The sequence below is a fragment of the Lolium perenne genome, chromosome 3, assembly GCF_019359855.2.
Source record: "Lolium perenne isolate Kyuss_39 chromosome 3, Kyuss_2.0, whole genome shotgun sequence".
In the NCBI taxonomy this organism is placed as follows: Eukaryota; Viridiplantae; Streptophyta; class Magnoliopsida; order Poales; family Poaceae; genus Lolium; species Lolium perenne.
In genome coordinates, this window is record NC_067246.2 from 95,559,857 (window position 1) to 95,581,230 (window position 21,374).

General features: G+C 46.2%; 1 protein-coding gene across 1 annotated transcript; it reads right to left on the reverse strand.

Annotated features, from left to right (window-relative positions):
- Nucleotides 1-5,291: 5,291 nt before the first annotated feature.
- LOC127341866 (uncharacterized) lies at nucleotides 5,292-9,371 on the reverse strand. The gene is made up of 3 exons (XM_051367809.2): nucleotides 7,224-9,371; nucleotides 6,903-7,094; nucleotides 5,292-5,985 (listed from the first exon to the last, which is right to left on the reverse strand). The coding sequence occupies exons 1-3, from the start codon at nucleotides 9,290-9,292 to the stop codon at nucleotides 5,424-5,426; spliced, it is 2,823 nt and encodes a 940-aa protein (XP_051223769.2). The 5' UTR covers nucleotides 9,293-9,371; the 3' UTR covers nucleotides 5,292-5,423.
- Between the last annotated feature and the right edge of the window lie 12,003 nt (nucleotides 9,372-21,374).

The window sequence follows — 21,374 nt, forward strand, 5'->3', positions numbered from 1 at the left end:
CACCAAGCTTGGGGATGCTTGGCTCCCCAAAATATTAATCGCTATTTGCAAAGAGATCCATCATGCTATTTTAGATCTTGGATCTAGTGTCTCTGTGTTATCAAAATAATTATATGATCTACTAGAACTCAAAAATATGGGAAAATGTTCAATAGATCTTTTGCTTGCTAATGAAACACACATGCTTTAGAAAAATTAAATGATATAATGGTTGAGTTACACATGAATTTTGTGCCCGTTGACTTTATTATCATGGACAAGGGGAGTAAAACCTCTAGTCCAATAATTCTTGGACAACCTTTTTTTTAGAACTACAGGTAAAATTATTGACTCAAGGTAAGAGAATGTGAAGTTTCAGTTCCCACACAAGCAATATATGAAACACTTTCAAAGGGAGAAGGAGGTAGCACCAAGATACAAGCTACCACATGATCTCTATATCACTTGAATTAAATAAGTAAGGGCTTTAAGGGAGGCAACCCGAGTTGTTTTTATTTTTTGTTTTTCTTTTGCACTCTTGTTGTTGCAAGATATTCACTTTTTGGTTTTCTCTCCAGATTTTCTAATAAATTACCAAGTTTTACGCATTTGGATGTTTTAAAATTGTAATACATAAGAGGAGTTGATGGATTCTGCACGTTGTTGTTTAGTCGGGATTTTTCTAATTTTTTGGCAGCTCCTAAAATGACGAATAAATTACTGAAGCTGCAACTTTTCATCCTCTATACGCAAAAAAAAATTGGAGAAAAAATCCTGACATGCCTAGATGGTCAAAAAAATCGTTTTCAGGCTGCTGAAAAATTGGACAGATTGTGCCCACTTGTGTTTGAGCCATTTCTTTGGGTTTCACTAAGGATTTTTTTTTTGTCTTTGATGATATATGACAACTACTATAATATTTTTGTACCACTAATGTCACCCCATAGAAAAGAAATGAGAGAAAGTTTTGTGTTGAAGTTTTTTAGCAGTGAATGGAGGAACACCACACCAAAAGCTACCCAAGAATGATGAAGACCATAAGCTTAGGGATGCCCAAGGCACCTCACTAGACCTATTTAAACTCTCGATTTGCAAACTTCTAAACATTGTTTTTTTATCAACATAGAATGATCGTACAAACTTGGAGCATCTTTATCTAGTGTTATGTCTAGTTTTTCTTGGATATAAATGAGAGCACTACGATAGATATTCTGCATGCTTAGGAAAAAGCTACTGAAACAAACTATCCCATGATTTATTGTCTTGATTGAAATGAGTTGTATGCTATGAAAAGAAAATGAATAAAAGCAAGAAGCTGAAATTCAAAGTTATGCTTAGTGTTGCTAGTTTGAAATAATTTGATGAATGATAATTTTATACTACCTTATTTGGTGCTACCTTTTGCTCATATACATGGATGTTTAATACTAAGGATCCTAATTTGATAATAAATGATTAGCACTATGAACAGTATGGCATGCTTTTAGATCTTTTTGCTAGCCCAAAATTCCCAAAACAAGCTAAAAGACTTGTATCCAAACACGTCAAACCAAACACCCACCATACATACCTATGTGGCACTTGCTACTCCAAGTATAATATGTGTGTTATGCCTCCAAGTACTTCAAAGTATCTCTTTTGTGTAGTTTAAAGCTCATGAGAAAGTAGGGCGTGGGATGACACCACTATGTAAGCTATGTGCTTGACAAATTATGAGTAGGTTGTTAAGTAGGAACCATGCTGACATGTGGAACACTTTCAACATTGCACTTATTTAAGTTGTTGTCATGTTTAAACTTTTGGTTATGGGTAACCATCTTGTGCGAAATAAAGGGGGTTATCATGTTAAAAGACTAGAGTATGCATATATGTTAGAGAAGAACATTGAGCCACAAATGAAAGTCATGCAAAATAATCATGGTGGAAGTTTCAACATGGGCATCCTCAATCACCTTTCAAAAAAAGGAAAAGAAAAAAATGCTAGTATTACAAGAGGGTGTCCAATATCTGTTATCCTGTCTTTTCGGTATATATGGCCCCAAAAAAGTTGAGATTCTCCAATCTTCTTGGGCACTTTGTATAACAGGCCTGGAGGTATCCCTTTGTGATACTTGGTTGAAACAATATGCATATGAAGAACATCTATGGTAATCTAAAGTTGAGTAGCATTGAGGCATGGAGGTATCCCTTTGTGATTCCCCAATATCCTTGTGCACTTTGTATAAACTCTTTTAGGGCATCTTTAGCGGCCCGCAAACGGACATAAAGTGACTATTTGCATCCGCACGGCCAAAAAATGGGTCTGCACCTCAGCTACCTGACGCAAACTGATCGGGCTTCCCGTGGGACGCAAATGTGGCACAAATTTGTGTCGTGAATGCATGCGCCATGTTAATACGGGGCCACCTGGCAGCGAGCGCGAGGCCACAATGCTTTCGTTGCATCGCTTCGTCCTCTTCGCTTCCACCGTGTCGTGGTCTTCTGTAGCCGCCATCAATGGCACATTTTGTCTTCAGCTACCACACAGGGTCTGGCAGGCGGCGGCTGGTCTTCTGTGTCCCTGATACGTTGCAAACGTATCTATAATTTTTATGATCCATGCTTATTTTACACCAACTTCTATATGTTTTGTTTACACTTCGTTGCACTTTTATACATTTTTCCGCACTAACTTATTGATAAGATGCCACAGTGCTAGTTCCCTGTTTTCTGCTGTTTTGTACTTCAGAAAAGTTGTACAGGAAATATTCTTGGAATTGGACGAAACAAAAGCTAAAGATCTTATTTTTCTGTAACGAAGACAAGTCCACAGGGGGGATGAAGAGGCGCCACAGGGTGGCCAGACCAGCCTAGGCGCGGCCCAGGCCCTGGCCACGCCAAGGGGTGGTGTGGGACCCCCTGGCCTCCACTGACCTCGCCCTTCCGCCTATAAGAAGCCTCCCGACGCGTGAACCCTAAATCAATCGGCCTCCACCCACGAAAAGTTCCGTAGCTCCGTCGCCGCCGAAGACAAGATTCGGGGGGACAGAAGTCTCTGTTCCGGCACCCTGCCGGGACGGGGAATTGCCCCCGGAGCCATCTCCATCGACCCTACCGCCATCTCCATCGTCGTAGCTGACTCCCATGATGAGGAGGGAGTAGTGCTCCCCCGAGGCTGAGGGCTTTACCGGTAGCTATGTGGTTAATCTTTCTCTTCCATGGTGTGATCTTTATGTGATCATGAGCTTTGTAATCTAGTTGAATAAGTAGATGTTATTCTTCAACTATTGTGCTACTCAGGTGGTTTTATTATGTGATCTCCGGGGACACCTTGTCCAGCGGTGTGAAGGTGACGGTGTGCACACCGTGTTTGTTTCTTAAGATTAATTTACAGAAATACTTATGAATTGTGGTGTCTAGTTAGTACCATCTTTGTATGCTCAAAGTGATAGCGTGGGGCATTCATAGATTGGGAATGTGAACTTTCGGGAATGCTTATGCAGCCCTACGCAGTGAATTTGTGTTTGTTATCAAACCGGAGAGTGGTTCAGAGTAGGGTAGTGAAGAGATAATATCTATGTATTCAATTATGGTATCATTGTTGAGAGTGTCCACTAGTGAAAGTATGATTCCTAGGCCTTGTTACCAAGCATTGAAATACTGTTTACAACCAGTTCTGTTACATGTTTGTTTGCTGCCATTTTTATTTCAGATTGCAATTACCACTCATAATCATCCATATTACTTGTATTTCACTATCTCTTCGCCGAACTAGTGCACCTATACACCTGACAAGTGTATTGGGTGTGTTGGGGACACAGGAGACTTCTTGTATCGTAATTGCAGGGTTGCTTGAGAGGGATATCTTTGACCTCTACCTCCGTGAGTTCGATAAACCTTGGGTGATCCACTTAAGGGAAACTTGCTGTTGTTCTACAAATCTCTGCACTTGGAGGCCCAACACTGTCTACAAGAATAGAAACATGCGTAGACATCAGTCGCTATCAATGGCACGCGGCTTCGAGTCCCGCGCTCGTCCTTAAAAGGCACCTGCAACATCCTGCCATCGCCCACACCTCCCTCGCCCCCATTGCCCTATTTCCAGCCACGCTTGCTCCCACCACACCGACAACCACATCACTTTGCTGCCTCACCATGGGGAAGAATAAGAATGACCACGATGTGTCATCGTCGTAGGTGAAGAAGTAGGAGAACCCTCGGATAAGGGGCCCCTCCTTGTTAGCATCGTCTGGCTGCTCTACGACAATTGGTAGCCTTGTGATGGCTAGAACGACGTGCACCTGCCGGGCAAGTGGCGCCTAGGCTTCGCGTGCGTGCCCATCCTACCGGTGCCATGATCCGGCCCGGTGCGGCTCGAAGAGATCCGGCGCTGGCGAGCAGTTCTCTCCATGGACCTCCACGATGACCCCGTGTACGCCATCGGCTCCCTCAAGTGGGACGACTACCGCCGGCACGAAATCGAAAAGAGGCAAAAGGCAGGGTTCCTCCGCGACCAGACTACAAATTCGGCCCACCTCCATGGCCTCGTCGGCCGCTGCCGCGTACGCCGTCACCTCTGCCGCCTCCCATGCCCGAGAAAATGTGGGGTGAAGACATCACTGGTAGGGTGGTGCGGGACAATCCCAGACCTCGTCGACCTAACACAGGTGCCTAGCGACGACGAGATGTAGGCTAGGGTTAGGGTTTTAGCAGGCCATGGCCTCTTTATATTTTTATGTTTTTATTTTTCACATAATGTAAATTATTTTATGAATGAAATCTTTTTGGGCGAAACAAATGCGTCGGGCTGCTGGAACACCCCAGATGCAAACGGTCATCCGATCCTTTTCAGCCGATTTCGCATCCGCGGTCCGACGTAAACAGATATAGGCGATCACTTTTAGTGACCAAAATGCGTCGGGCCGCTGAAGATACCCTTACGTCATGGCCTTTTTCGTCGTATGGAGATGAACAGAAGAGCCACTATCAGGAGAAAAACGAACCAAATGTTGTCTCCAAGGGAGAAGCGACGGTCCTATTTTTGCTCAGCAAGATTTTATAGAGGGAGGGTGAAGTTCAGAAGTGGAAGACGAGTGCAAAGCTCATCGCCCAAATAGACAAGACACCGGAGCGGCATAGTGAAGTACTCTTCAGGTTTTTTTCTAATTGACTTGAATTTAGTATAACTTTATTTTAAATTTAATTCAATTAAAAAAGACCAGAGAGAGTAACATGGAGTGGCACGGGCCGCCGACGCCACAAACATGTGCCAAAGTTCAATAAGAGAATGAATAGTCGGCCCGGCCCACCACCACAATCAGGACACATTATACTGCGAAGAAGTGAAAGCTTCATTCGAACTCCGGGACTGCCATGATTCAGGAAAAAGAAATCGTAAGTGCAGGACGAGGCAATCCGTCGAGAGAGTTCTCCTATAGTACTATGCTTTGTCTGAGTTCTTTAGTTTACACGCTGCTCGAGCTGCTTATCTCTGTGTCGTCGTCGAACAAGGTCTTGGACACGGACCCGAACGACATCATCTCGTCTCCCTCCTGGGACTCCCACCTGGCCTGCTCGTGCTGCTGCTTCTTCGCGGCCATCATGGGCGTCTCGCAGACCATGTCGGTGCACGCCACACGCCGCTTCCTCCGCTTGGAGTGCTGCCTGGAACGGGGCACTGCCGCCTGTGGAGGCTCCTTCCCCGGGTGCTTGAGCGCCCACACACGGCGCAGGTCAGGCACCCAGCTGGTCAAGGAGGAGAACCTCCGCTCCCTGTCCCGCCGCTCCTGCGCTCGCGCCAGCTGCGCCTCGTGCCTGTCGTGGCGGCTGCTCCTCGTGTGGAGTGTGGGAGCGCTTGCACTGCCAGCGCAGTTCCCGTGGCTTCTCCTGCTCCTGTCAGCCCTGGCATCGTCCTGGTTGCTGCTGCTGGGCACAGAGTCTGAACATGGCACATCGTCTTCATCGAACAGATCGAACTCCATCTCCGTGTATATCTTCTTGATCACATCCTCCAAGGACTCCATGTACCTGAAAATATTGGACAGTCGGATTATACATTTCAGCCTTCTGAAGAATAATGTGCAGCATTGTAGTGATGTAGATGTAATACTTTCAAGAACTGCCATGAAAAGGAAGCAAATGTTGGACAGGAACCCAAATTTCCACTTAAAAGTTCTAGTAGCAAATGTTCTGCTAGAAATTATTACCAAAGTCGCATTTGAACATACATTTATGTCATCTTGTTCAGCTTAATCTTACATTACCTTCCTAAGGAATAAGCTTTACTTTGTTTCTACGCATATACACAACTGAACACCCCAGGAAAAATGAAAGCTAAACGAACACATGTGTCATGCACTCATATTTATGAACATCCAGTAGCAAGATATTATCTTGTTTCAACTGTCCTTGGAAGTGAGGAGATAGGACACTGCTCTCCGATGTCAACACTCATCAAAGGATAAAGGAAAGTGAGCACCACTTTTTTTTAAGGGAAGTGAGCACCGCTTCACGTGATTGGAACTGAATTAACGTGTACAGAAGCATGAGAAAGGTAGTTATAGGCTTACAGCAGAAAAAAAAAAACAAATACATAAACAGGATGAGTTATCAGCCTGTAGTTTAGGAGTATTAAGAGAGATATAAGTATCTCATGTTAGTTTGTCCATCAATTCTTTAGCCGTACTAGTGATAAAACCAAAGATTTGTGTTGAAGCACAGTTTTCATCTGGCAAAGAAAGCGGTTCTGAGCATGCACATACTTTGATATTTTCTACCAAGAGGTATTATGTTTGGTTACACTGATGCAATACTAGTTTTTCTAAGCAAGTGCTTGATCAAACTCTGGATACTCTGCTTAGTATATATTATTTCTCAAGTAACCTAGCATCCTCTAATGGTATGGTAGCAAGAAGTGCAACCTTTATGCTTATTCTGAGACATACCTGGACTTGATGGTCTTCTCAGCAAACTTGACAATACTGTCAGACTGAAATGAATCCCCTTGGATGTTTATATCAATGAACTGCAAAAGAGAGCAGATCTCTTTTATCATCTTCTGCTTTGAACCTTCCTCAAATTCAGGTCCAAGTTTAGACCTAATTATTTCCATCCTAAGCAATATCTGCAGTTCATGTCTGATACATGCTTGTTAAGGTGTACAAAACCACAACATTTAATATGAACAGTTCACAATTGCAGTCGGTATTAGCATAGAAAATAATTTCAGGGCTGGATTTAAAATAACTGAGGATTTAAAAGGATACTCTCGGATTTTGTAATCTGTGCTGTATTTTGATGGTTGTTCCGATGCGGCAGATGCTGACTTGTTGTCTTTGTACTTCAACAGAAGCTCTTTGGGTTTCCTCAGCAGAATACTTGAAGCTTCGTAAGTAATAATTGCATCAGAAACACCACATACTTCATTGTGTTCAAAATACTTCACCGCGATCTTTCCATTCTTAATCAGCAGTGCGTGGACAGACAAGCCAACCAAACGTTCAGCTAAATTCCCCAAATCAGTATCTTCAGAACAAAGACCTTGCTCAATCTTCTGAGGAATACTCCCAAGAAATGCTTCTAACTCTTCCATAGAAGAGAACCCTGAACCATTTTCGTCCACTTGTTGCTCCACTTTGTTGCAATCTGCTTCATCCACTGGTTTGTCCATTTTGTTACAATCTGCTTCATCCACCGAAGAATTGACATGAGGAGCTGAGGCATCCTCCTCTGAAACTTGAAGCTTCGCCTCTCCTTCATCCTTTGAGGAAGGACACGTCTCTCCTTCTGTTTGAAGGCTAGGTGAAGTACCAAGACATGACAATTTCAATTGTTTCAACCAACATTTCAAGAACCGCAACTTTTTCGATGCAGTGCCATACCTGCTGAAATACAGGTCTTCCAAGTCCACCACTGGCATACTGCCATCGGCATGTTTGAGGAACACATCGCAGAAGGCGCTCCAACTTGTTGCCTCGAGTAGCTTATTGACCAGCCTGCTTCTCTTCTTCCTCGCACTCTGCTCCTTTGATGGATCAGGCACGGAACTATCCAGTGTTTCGGGACATTTTGCAACCACCTGACCCAGACCAGTGCCATTCTTCTCGACATGCAGTACTGCACAGTTCATCGAGAAAGGTACAAGAACACCATCTACAGACTTCCCATCTCCATCAGAAACCGACACCATTGCACAGTAGTTTTTCCTGTGAAGGAAAACCAGAATGAGCTGCCAAATAGGCATTCCAGCCCCAAGGCAATTCTTTATCGAAAAAGCCCCAAGGCAATTGTTCTCACCGGCGAGAACCAATTCAAGAAGCCGATGTGGAAAGAACTCCTTGTCCACTGCCGCTTCGCCGTCACCCTTGCCCCTATCCTGTGGCAACCCACGTACCAGAACAACCTCGCACTCTCTGCCCATCAACTGCTCGCAGTTCCCCACCTCAGACACTCCCTTCACATGTATCTTGGACACACCATGGCTGCTCACCTGACCCGATGTGGAGCTAACCATCTCGACCTCGCAGCCCTTGCAGACCAGCGGCTTCCCCTTCACATCAGTAATCTCCAGCACAAGCTCACCTCGCCCTCCACCTCCTCCACACCCAAATCCAACGCCTCCCCAGACGAGCGCTGGCGGAGCAACCGCCGACCCCAGCGTTACTGCATCTGCAGTCGTAAACCTCCATCCTAGCTCCGTCACCGCCCTCCGGATCCCCTCGCCAGCGGAACCCACGGCAACCCAGCACACCTGTACGCCTCTCGACGAGAGCCGGTCCCTCGCCGGCTCGAAAACCGCCCGAAACCTCTTCCCAAAGCTGGTGTCCTCGCCGAATTCCTGGAAATTGGAGGCGGCCGTGAAGAGGACCACCAAATTGGGCGGGCGGTCGGTGACGCGGCGGCGGCGGCCGTGCTGGGGCTCGGCGTCCCAGGGGTAGTCGTGCTCGAGCTGGAGGAGCGACTTGGCGATAGAGGAGGAGGCGGTGACGCGGGCGTGCGGGGAGGCCGGTGGGAGGGCGAGGCGGCGGAGCGGGGCGAGGGAGGCGATGGTGGCCGGGTGGAGGTCGAAGGAGAGCGGGGTAGGGGCGGAGGGGAGGTGCTTGGGGAGGAGGGAAGAGGAGAGGATCGGTGAGAGGGAGGAGAAGAAGAGGCGCGCGGCGGAGAGGGAGGTGGAGGCGGGGGAGGCGGCGAGGAGGGAGGTGGCGGCTGGGAGGGCGGCGGCGAGGTAGGAGGAGGCGGGCTGGGCGGTGGGGGTAGTAGGGCTTGGGGAAGGGAGGAGGGGGTCGAGATCGACGAGGAGGACTACGCGGTGGGGCTCGCCGGCGCTGGCCGTCATGGGTGGACGGCGGCGGCGGAGGGGAATGGAATTTGGTTGGGGCAGTAGATCTGTGTGCGGGGCTTGGCTCGAGATTTTCATTCTTTTTCTAGAGTGGGCCTGCAGAAAGGGATTCCAAAAAATTGGCGGGAAGATTGGATGAGCCAGCGAGGAAGATAGGAGGGGCTCGCGGGCAAATCTTCTGGTGGGGCCGTCTCGACAGTGTAAGTTCCTTTCTTAGCCAAGAACTCTCAAAGAACTTGTTCAAAAAAAAAAAAACTCAAAGAAGTTCACTTTTCATCCAAAAAAAACTTTTTTATTTGGCCCAAAATGAATCTCCGACTCATAAAAAAGTTCACACCACATCTAACGTGACAAAATCGATGGGTCGGACTACCTTTGGGTCGTCCCCTCGAAACTGATCACATAGTTACACCTTCCAAACTGATCGAAGGAAGAAGAATGGCGGCATGAATTAGCCATGAGATTCCTCTGGCGATCGCAATGACAACGTGATACCACCAAGGAGCACAATGTGTGGATAGTAAGCTTGGCATTGGCTCGCACTAGCAGGGAAGATGTGGAGGAGCTAGAGGTGATTGTGATTGTGATTGTGGACGGGTCAAACTAGCTCTAGGGTGATGAGGAAAAGTGGGGCGGCGTGATGAACTATCTAGAAGATGATAGTGTGGGTCCGGTCTACCCATTTTGTGTGCCATATGTTTTCCACATAAGTGTTTATCTATCTCCGGTTAGATGGGATATGTAATTTTCAAAGAGTTCATAGTTTGTTAATTAAAAGTCTTAGGACAAAAAGTGAACTTTCTTGAGCGTTTAGAGATTTTTTCAACAAAGAGTATATATTAATATCGCAGGGATATCAGTTACACTCATTCTCTGTAACAATGCATTGTCCTAGTGGCAATATTGATGCACACGGCCAAAAAAGAAGAAGAATTGCAACTAAAAGTTTCGCTACAGTGATCCATTTCTTGAAACAACGGTATTAACTCCACCAAGACAGCACCATATATTTAAGTTCTTCATAAGCGACGCCTTCAAGAAGGAAACAGTGTACAAACGTCGTTGTCGTTCGATGATAGATTTAAGGTTTTCACCCTGAAGAAAAGTCTATACTCTCAAAACAATATCTTCAACAAGAACATTGGCAGACACAGCTAATTAAGGCTAGATCTTGAATTTTCATCCTTAGAGTTTAGAGATGAATAATGAACTTTCTTCATGGGGGGTGGTGAGGTGAGTAAGCTTTGAACATCACGCTCTAGTTCTGCACCTCACCGGTTGTCAAAGCTGAATTTGTGCGAACCAGTTGGTTCCTTCTCTCTTGCATCTAGCTACCAACCAACATTGCCATCATCCTCATCTCTTTTCTAAGATCATCTCCAGTGGATAGTCCACATAGACTATGGTCTAAAAATTCAACCATATGTATCTCTTTTATCAAGTCTAAAATTGATCCTCGATGTATCTGTTTCTAATGGCTATTTTGCGGATGCAATAGGCCTGCCTACAAACCTGAACAAGACGGTGATCATTCCATTCGCTCGGAACATATTGAACTGGATTGTGGATTCCCTCGCCGTCTTCTTTTCCCATGAATATACCTGGGGTTGCAACTTCACCTCCAAAGTTTAATGAAATCGACTTCAAGCCCCTTATTGACAAAGCATCTAAACGGCTACATGGATGCAAAAGAAAGAACGGCACGCGTGCTGGGAGAGACGGAGAGTGGTACTACCAAGCTAAGAGGCCTAGGGGTGACTGATCTTGATCGTTTCAGCAAGGCCTTGTGAATCCGTTGGTTGTCGTGGTATCGACCCAGACCACCCCGGAGCTTCCATGCACCTAGACTGACATATGGCCCTCTTTTGCGCATCCACAACAATTTCCATCGGTGATGGCACAAAAACAAGTTTATGGAATGATATGTGTATTGGGATATGCCCTTTATGTGACAGGCCCCCAGGCTATTTGTGACGTCCCGGAACCGGTACCATGAAGATTCCAGCGAACCCGCCGAAATCCACACGATATCGATTCTGAGACGCCCTCCGACACGACGTGCGCGACGAGTCACACACGTGATGCCAGAGGAATTAACACGAGCGGTAACATTACAACAGGATTACAATAGAGCCCACAAGAAACATATATTGCAACAACGACTTCATCGAGTCAAGATACAAATATACAATACAAAGATCCAACTCATACAGAAGATCGAATACGTCCGAGTACGGACAAGATACAAATTGGACTAAGAGTCCTGAAGATAACCAGTGGCGTCCATAACCTTGCCCAGGCCAAGCCGGAAGGGTAACCTTGCTAACATCGTCATCTTGTACCTGTCGAAGTCGGGCCATCGGTTGCCGACAAGAGGGAGGAAACAGAAGAGAAAGAGAAAAGACGAGAGTAAGTACCAAGGAACGAACTCCGGCACGTACTTAGCGAGACTAGAAATGGCTATGCTCGCCGGGCGAGTATATATATATATATATATCGCCTGGGGCTATATGGTAGGTTTAGCGGCAGCAAAACTATAACCAATAGAGACACGCTACAACATCCGTCTAATCAGAGAAGGTAAGAGAGCGCATAAGGTAACAGATAAATACTACACAAACATAACCCAGCCGATTACACATATCCCATTCAACAATTGCGAAGAGGCAATGTAAAAGGCACTCAACGGTGGACAAGTTTTATTAGGTATCGGTTGTAGTAATGCTATATTACTACGCAAGTTATTAGCAGATTATTAGCAACAAGATAACGGTGTAAGTTGTTCTATGATCAAGCTATACAATTCCAAGTCGTCCATAACCGCGGACACGGCTTATCGATAAGATTGTAACCCTGCAGGGGTGCCCAAATTTAACCATATGCATGCTCGACCCACTTACGACAGGTGGATGTCTCACAACAAGACCGTTCCCAGTTCAACAAGAAAGTCTAGGGGGGCCACCCGACTAAGCTACCCGTAACGAAGTCCAACCGTACTCCGAAGCGGACTCAGGGTTTGCATTAACGGCTAGGCGTGCAAACCACACGCTTCGCTAAACGTTCCGCGGGGTACAGTACAGAATATAAACACCCGAAGGCAACAGGAAGTAAACACCCGAAGGCAACAGTATATAAACATGCATGCGCCAAATAAAACCAAGGTTGTGGCCCCCTTTTCAACTGACTTGAGAAAAGGTAATGGGTGAGGGGGGGTCCCAATAATCGTCCCCACGCATGGGTAGAGCGCTCAATCTCGGAACAGATAACAAGAACTCGGGTCCTAGGGAACATTAGCAAGTCAAAGTTCCGATGCTTTCGCAAAGGGGCTCACAGATGCCTCTGCTTACAATTTTAGTTGTTAACAATTAAGTAAAGCATGTGTATCTCCAACAAACTAATATAGCATGTGATAACCTCCCAACAACCCAACATATCCCGATAACAGATCGAGATAAACAACAGATCCTAAACACGCCCACGACTCGCAAGGCTCAAACATCAAGCAACGGCTATGGGTAAGGAATGATGCATATAGGAGTATTATGGTAAACAAGTGGAATAGGACACCTGACTCAATAAAGAATCGCAACATAGGGATAGCAATGCGAGGGAGAGAGTAAAATAGGTGAAGAGAGAGGGCTCGCCTGTGGAAAGCTGCAGAAGAACTTGTCGGAAAACTCGGCGTATCTCACATCAACACTTCGCGATCCTATCCGGGAAGAAGCAAATGCTGGAACACACAACGTATGCAATCTTACTACTACGGATAAAGAACCAGCATGCTCAAGATGATATGCATGACATGGCAAGGATGATGCGGTGCAACTTATCAATATTAATCGGAGTCGGAACCCCGGACAAGCAAATTAGAGTTGGAGTTGCATTTTCTACTGGCAAAGTTAAGCGGTTGTTAGCATGGCATAGCATGGCAAGGGTGCGCTACTTCAAATTTAAGCGGAGCAGGGAAAACCCTAGTCGGTGTCTAAAATACTCCGCATATATGTAAGGTGGACATGCATAACTATCAACGCGTGACATTATGTGAGATGCAAACAGATGAATGGATGGCATATTAATGTTCCTCACATTTTTCTGATCAAAATTCATATATAACACATTTTAATTGGAATTGCAGATTAAAAGTTATTAACATATTAGGGTTTTGTTATTTTAAAATAGATAAATAGATTTTATTTAATTAGAAAGGACCTGAAAACTAAATCTAGCCAGGGGGAGGGACCCCGAGTTAGATTACAAAACTGGCAGGGGGTTATCGTGTAACAGATAGAGATAGGGGCGCCGGGTTGAGGGAACAAAACATGCAGGGGGCTAAATGCAAAATAGGAATTGGATCTGGATCTGAGACGTTTTCGTACCCATGCGAGAGCTAGCCGCTGCGGCTGATGCGTGGGGCCCGGGGCTGACGAGGCGATGACGGGGATGAGCGGGCCCGGCGCACGCTGACTGGATCGGGAGGTTGCAGCGTCCACCTGACGAAACTGAAGATGTTTAGCGTCTACGCGCCGGCGGGGAAAAATTGTGGCCGTGACCGTCTCCTGGTGGCGCACCCTTGGCAGAAAAGAGAGGGAAGCGGACAGTGGCTCACAGCAGGGGAGTTCGACGGCGTAGAGGAGGGCTCGAGGAGGAGGAAGGTCGCAGGGAGGAAGACGGACGCGGCGATGCCGTGGCGTGCGTGCGGCCGGCCGTTGCAGACGAGGACAGCCTCGTCGAAGGAGAGCACCCCCGGAAGAGGTAAGGGGCTCGGCGGATGTGCGTTGTTACGGGGAGTCGAGGAGGGGCGACGCCTGGACCAGGGGAGCACCAAGCCGTGCTGGCGACGGCGACCTGCGGGAAAACGGCGAGGTTCACGAATGGGAGAGAGAGCAGGGAAGGATGGAGGATGAGGAGGGGGTCCAGAAGATGCGCCAACTCACCAGGAACGCGTAGACGTGGTCAGGGAGGACGGAGGAGGTCGGACGGCACCACCATCGTCGGATTATTCCGGCGGCCTGAGTTGGGTATTGGCGATTTTGCAGACGATTCGAAGGTCTCCTGCTCGATTCCTTGCACCAGTAGCTGAGCGACGGAGAGGCGCGTCGAACGGTGGCGTTGGCTTGGCGAGGGGCGGGCCGAGGAGGTGGCGCCATGGCGAGGTGGGGCGTCGGTGGCGATGGGGATTTTTCCTCCCCTCCCGTTTGCTTGCAGAGGAAGAAGGAGGGTGGGAGAGAGGCGTGAGGGAGGAGGAGAGAAGAGATGGCGTGGTCCAGAAGAGATAAAGCGAGGGAGGAGGAAAGGTGAGCACGGCGCCGTGGTGGAGGACCACTGCGGGTCACACCATGTACGTGCTCTCCTCCAGGGCGAAGACGACAACGTGGAAAAGATACTGATTCGGTGCGAGCCAAGAAAAGGGAATGAAAAGAGATGGGCTGCTGCCGGGCTAGCTGGAGGGAAAGCGAAAAGGCCACTGGGGGAGAAGGGAAAAGGGCCAGAGGGGGGGTTGCAGCCTGTTAGAGGGGTTAGAGTTTAATTTTGAAAATCCTTTTCTTTTCTCTCTTATTTTCAAAACTGTTTTGGTATTTGAAAACAAAACCAAACAAAATCAAACCATTTTTAAAACTGTGAAACATTTGAAATAGTTTTATTTATTAATATAGTTTTGATTGTTAGGGTTCTGTTAAAAGAAATAGAGGAGGGAGGTTTATTATAAAACCATATGAGAGGGAAACACAAATAGTTTTTATTGGAGAAATAATTTTTATTTAATAAAATCTTGTGAATGATAGGATGCATGATGCATGATGATGCATAAAGGAAGGCACAAACAAATCTAATATAGGGTACTACCCGGGGCCGTTACAATCGACACCACTAACAAGGAACCTCGCCCCGAGGTTCCACCTCAAGGTACGGGGGGGAGAGGTGAACTATCGGATCTTCTGGCGACGTGTCGATCTCCTCGACACCACTAACAAGAAGCCTTGCTCCATGTAGAAGGGTCGACACCACTAACAAGAAGTCGTTGTTCCGATGACGAGGATGACTCCGGATAAACCAAGGAAGGAGTAACAGTCACACGGATCCACCAATTCATCGTAACAAGAGAGAATAATAAGAGTAGTCGATATGGTCATGACTCCATCCCGCACTCGAAGTATTACTCTACACAGGAATAAGAGAATCGTGCAACCAACTCCAGGAATACAGATTGACGATATCGACAAGCATTGTCAGCAAGGAGTCGATTGGGTCAAAACACAAGGAATTGAAGAGGAATCGCAAAATAAGGATGACATCAATCGGAGAAGACAAGGTTGCCGTCCGTGATGTTCTTCTGCCGGAAGGTCTTCAGAGATCGGTCCTATTAGGCGAAGGCATAGATCATCCAACCCACGTCGGAACCTAAGACTCAGAGAAACTCGGATAAGAGAGAAGACTCAAAACGCGGAAAAGTAAGAGGAGAAAGAATATAGGTAAGGAGAAAAATCAGAGCTAATCAGATCTATCCAACGAATTTTTCGAAAATAGTTTTGACACTAGACACATCGTCCGTTGGCAAGGTTATCCTACAGGCTGGACTAGTGGGGTACCGTCAACCAGAGCTCTGATACCAACTTGTGACGCCTCGGAACCGGTACCATGAGGATTCCAGCGAACCCGCCGAAATCCACACGATATCGATTCTGAGACGCCCTCCGACACGACGTGCGCGACGAGTCACACACGTGATGCCAGAGGAATTAACACGAGAGGTAACATTACAACTGGATTACAATAGAGCCCACAAGAAACATATATTACAACAACGACTCCATTGAGTCAAGATACAAATAAACAATACAAAGATCCAACTCATACAGAAGATCGAATACGTCCGAGTACGGACAAGATACAAATTGGACTAAGAGCCCTGAAGATAACCAGTGGCGTCCATAACCCTGCCCAGGCCAAGCCGGAAGGGTATCCTTGCTAACGTCGTCATCGTGTACCTGTCGAAGTCGGGCCATCGGTTGCCAACAAGAGGGAGGAAACAGAAGAGAAAGAGAAAAGGCGAGAGTAAGTACCAAGGAACGAACTCCGGCACATACTTAGCGAGACTAGAAATGGCTATGCTCGCCGGGCGAGTATATAATATATCGTCTGGGGCTATATGGTAGGTTTAGCGGCAGCAAAACTATAACCAATAGAGACACGCTACAACATCCGTCTAATCAGAGAAGGTAAGAGAGCGCATAAGGTAACAGATAAATACTACACAAACATAACCCAGCCGATTACACATATCCCCTTCAACAATTGCGAAGAGGCAATGTAAAAGGCACTCAACGGTGGACAAGTTTTATTAGGTATCGGTTGTACTAATGCTATATTACTACGCAAGTTATTAGCAGATTATTAGCAACAAGATAACGGTGTAAGTTGTTCTATGATCAAGCTATACAATTCCAAGTCGTCCATAACTGCGGACACGGCTTATCGATAAGATTGTAACCCTACAGGGGTGCCCAAATGTAACCATACGCATGCTCGACCCACTTACGACAGGTGGATGTCTCACAACAAGACCGTTCCCAGTTCAACAAGAAAGTCTAGGGGGGCCACCCGACTAAGCTACCCGTAACGAAGTCCGGCCGTACTCCGAAGCGGACTCAGGGTTTGCATTAACGGCTAGGCGTGCAAACCACACGCTTCGCTAAACGTTCCGCGGGGTACAGTACAGAATATAAACACCCGAAGGCAACAGGAAGTAAACACCCGAAGGCAACAGTATATAAACATGCATGCGCCAAATAAAACCAAGGTTGTGGCCCCCTTTTCAACTGACTTGAGAAAAGGTAATGGGTGAGGGGGGGTCCCAATAATCGTCCCCACGCATGGGTAGAGAGCTCAATCTCGGAACAGATAACAAGAACTCGGTCCTAGGGGACATTAGCAAGTCAAAGTTCCGATGCTTTCGCAAAGGGGCTCACAGATGCCTCTGCTTACAATTTTAGTTGTTAACAATTAAGTAAATCATGTGTATCTCCAACAAACTAATATAGCATGTGATAACCTCCCAACAACCCAACATATCCCGATAACAGATCGAGATAAACAACAGATCCTAAACACGCCTACGACTCGCAAGGCTCAAACATCAAGCAACGGCTATGGGTAAGGAATGATACATATAGGAGTATTATGGTAAACAAGTGGAATAGGACACGTGACTCGATAAAGAATCGCAACATAGGGATAGCAATGCGAGGGAGAGAGTAAAATAGGTGAAGAGAGAGGGCTCGCCTGTGGAAAGCTGCAGAAGAACTTGTCGGAAAACTCGTCGTATCTCACATCAACACTTCGCGATCCTATCCGGGAAGAAGCAAATGCTGGAACACACAACGTATGCAATCTTACTACTACGGATAAAGAACCAGCATGCTCAAGATGATATGCATGACATGGCAAGGATGATGCGGTGCAACTTATCCATATTAATCGGAGTCGGAACCCCGGACAAGCAAATTAGAGTTGGAGTTGCATTTTCTACCGGCAAAGTTAAGCGATTGTTAGCATGGCATAGCATGGCAAGGGTGCGCTGTTGGAGATATGCCCAAGAGGCAATAATAAATGGTTATTATAATATATCTTTGTGTTTATGATAATGTTTACATACCATGCTATAATTGTATTAACCGAAACATTGATACATGTGTGTTATGTAAACAACAAGGAGTCCCTAGTAAGCCTCTTGTATAACTAGCTTGTTGATTAATAGATGATCATAGTTTCATGATCATGAACATTGGGTGTTATTTTTAACAAGGTTATGTCATTATGTGACTGATGTAATGGACACACCCAATTAAGCGTAGCATAAGATCACGTCATTAAGTTATTTGCTATAAGCTTTCGATACATAGTTACCTAGTCCTTTCGACCATGAGATCATGTAAATCACTTATACCGGAAAGGTACTTTGATTACATCAAACGCCACTGCGTAAATGGGTGGTTATAAAGGTGGTATTGAGTATCCGGAAAGTATGAGTTGAGGCATATGGATCAACAGTGGGATTTGTCCATCCTGATGACGGATAGATATACTCTGGGCCCTCTCGGTGGAATGTCGTCTAATTAGCTTGCAAGCATATGAATGGTTCATAAGAGACCACATACCACGGTACGAGTAAAGAGTACTTGTCAGGAAACGAGGTTGAACAAGGTATAGAGATACCGATGATCAAATCTCGGACAAGTAAAATATCGCGTGACAAAGGGAATCGGTATCGTATGTGAATGGTTCAATCGATCACTAAGTTATCGTTGAATATGTGGGAGCCATTATGGATCTCCAGATCCCGCTATTGGTTATTGGTTGGAGAGAATTCTCAACCATGTCTGCATAGTTCGCGAACCGTAGGGTGACACACTTAAAGTTTGATATCGTTTAAGTAGATATGGAATATGGAATGGAGTTCGAAGTTTTGTTCGGAGTCTCGGATGGGATCCAGGACATCACGAGGAGGTCCGGAATGGTCCGGAGAATAAGATTCATATATAGGAAGTCATATTCCAAGTTTGGAAATGATCCGGTGCATTTATGGCAGGTTCTAGAAGGTTCTAGAAAAGTCCGGAAGAAATCACCATGGAAAGTGGAGTCCCGGAGGGACTCCACCTTGCATGGCCAGCCAAACCCTAAGGGGTGGAGTCCCAGGTGGACTCCACCATAGGTGGCCGGCCACCCCACCTAAAGGAAAGGTGGGAGTCCCACCTTGGGTAGGACTCACCCCTTGAGTAGGTTTCCCACCTATGGGAGGTCTTGTTGTTGGGGTCTTATTCGAAGACTTGGACTACAACTCTTGGGGATTTCCACCTATATAATGAGGTGGAGAGGGAGGGGGCATCCACTCTTGGCCGCACCACCTAGGGCTGCCCATGGCCGGCGCCCTAGCCACCCCCTCTCCCCAAACCCTAGCCTCTCCTCCTCCACATATATACTCCCGCAACGCATAGGCGAAGCCCTGCCGGAGTTCTCCACCACCACCGCCACCATGCCGAAATGCTGCCGGGATTCCGAGGAGGATCTACTACTTCCGCTGCCCGCTGGAACGGGGAGAAGGACGTCGTCATCAACACCGAACGTGTGACCGAGTACGGAGGTGCTGCCCGATTGTGGCACCGTCAAGATCTTCTACGCGCTTTTGAAAGCGGCAAGTGAACATCTTCAGCAACAACGAGAGCCTCCTCTCGTAGGCTTTGGAAATCTTCAAGGGTTAGTCTCGTTCATCCCCTCGTTGCTACCATCTTCTAGATTGCATCTTGGCTTGGATTGCGTTCTCGCGGTAGGAATTTTTTTGTTTTCTATGCTACGAATCCCATCAGTGGTATCAGAGCCGTGTCTATGCATAGATTGGTTGCACGAGTAGAACACAATGGTTTTGTGGGCGTTGATGCTTTGTTCTCTTTAGTTCGTGTACTTTGCATCTTGCGGCATGGTGGGATGAAGCGGCTCGGGCTAACTTTACATGACCACGTTCACGAGACTTGCTCCACGTTCGACATGCAACTTGTATTGCATAAGTGGCTTTGCGGGTGTCTGTCTCTCCCACCATAGTGAAGATTCAATTTACTCTTTCTATTGACAACACTAGTATCACCGTTGTGGTTCATGTTCGTAGGTAGATTGGATCTTACTCGAAAACCCTAAACCACGTAAAATATGCAAACCAAATTAGAGACGTCTAACTTGTTTTTGCAGGGTTTGGTGATGTGATATGGCCATGATGTGATGATGAATATGTATGAGATGATCATTATTGTATTGTGGCAACCGCCAGGAGCCTTATGGTTGTTTTTAAATTTCATGTTGAGTAGTATTTTCAAAGTAGTTGTAATAGTTGCTACATGAGGTGAACAACCATGAAGACGGCGCCATGGACCTTGACGCTACGCCGACGATGATGGAGATCATGCCCGTTGATGATGGAGATCATGTCCGTGCTTTGGAAATGAAGATCGAAGGCGCAAAGACTAAAGGGCCATATCATATCACATATGAATTGCATGTGATGTTAATCCTTTATGCATCTTATTTTGCTTAGAACATGGCGGTAGCATTATAAGATGATCCCTGCTGACGTGGAAGTTGGATTGCAACGTCGCCAGAAAGTAGCTTCCTTGTGACGGTAAAGCACACGTCCGTTGGGAACCCCAAGAGGAAGGTGTGATGCGTACAGCGGCAAGTTTTCCCTCAGTAAGAAACCAAGGTTTATCGAACCAGTAGGAGTCAAGAAGCACGTAGAAGGTTGATGGCGGCGGAGTGTAGTGCGGCACAACACCACGGATTCTGGCGCCAACGTGGAACCTGCACAACACAACCCAATTACTTTGCCCCAACTTGACAGTGAGGTTGTCAATCTCACCGGCTTGCTGTAACAAGGATTAGATGTATAGTGTGGAAGATGATGTTTGCAGAAAACAGTAAAACGAGTATTGCAGTAGATTGTATTCGATGTAAAAGAATGGACCGGGGTCCACAGTTCACTAGAGGTGTCTCTCCCATAAGAAATAGCATATTGGGTGAACAAATTACAGTTGGGCAATTGACAAATAAAGAGAGCATAACAATGCACATACATGTTATGATGAGTAGTGTGAGATTTAATTGGGCATTACGACAAAATACATAGACCGCTATCCAGCATGCATCTATGCCTAAAAAGTCCACCTTCAGGTTATCATCCGAACCCTCCGCATTAAGTTGCAAACAACAGACAATTGTATTAAGTATGGTGCGTAATGTAATCAACAAATACATCCTTAGATATAGAATTGATGTTTTATCCCTAGTGGCAACAGCACATCCACAACCTTAGAGGTTGCTGTCACTCCCCCAGATTTAATGGAGGCATGAACCCACTATCGAGCATAATTACTCCCTCTTGGAGTTACAAGCAATGACTTGGCCAGAGCCTCTACTAGCAACGGAGAGCATGCAAGATCATAAACAACACATAGATAGATTGATAATCAACATAGCATAGTATTCATTATTCATCGGATCCCAACAAACGCACATGTAGCATTACAGATAGATGATC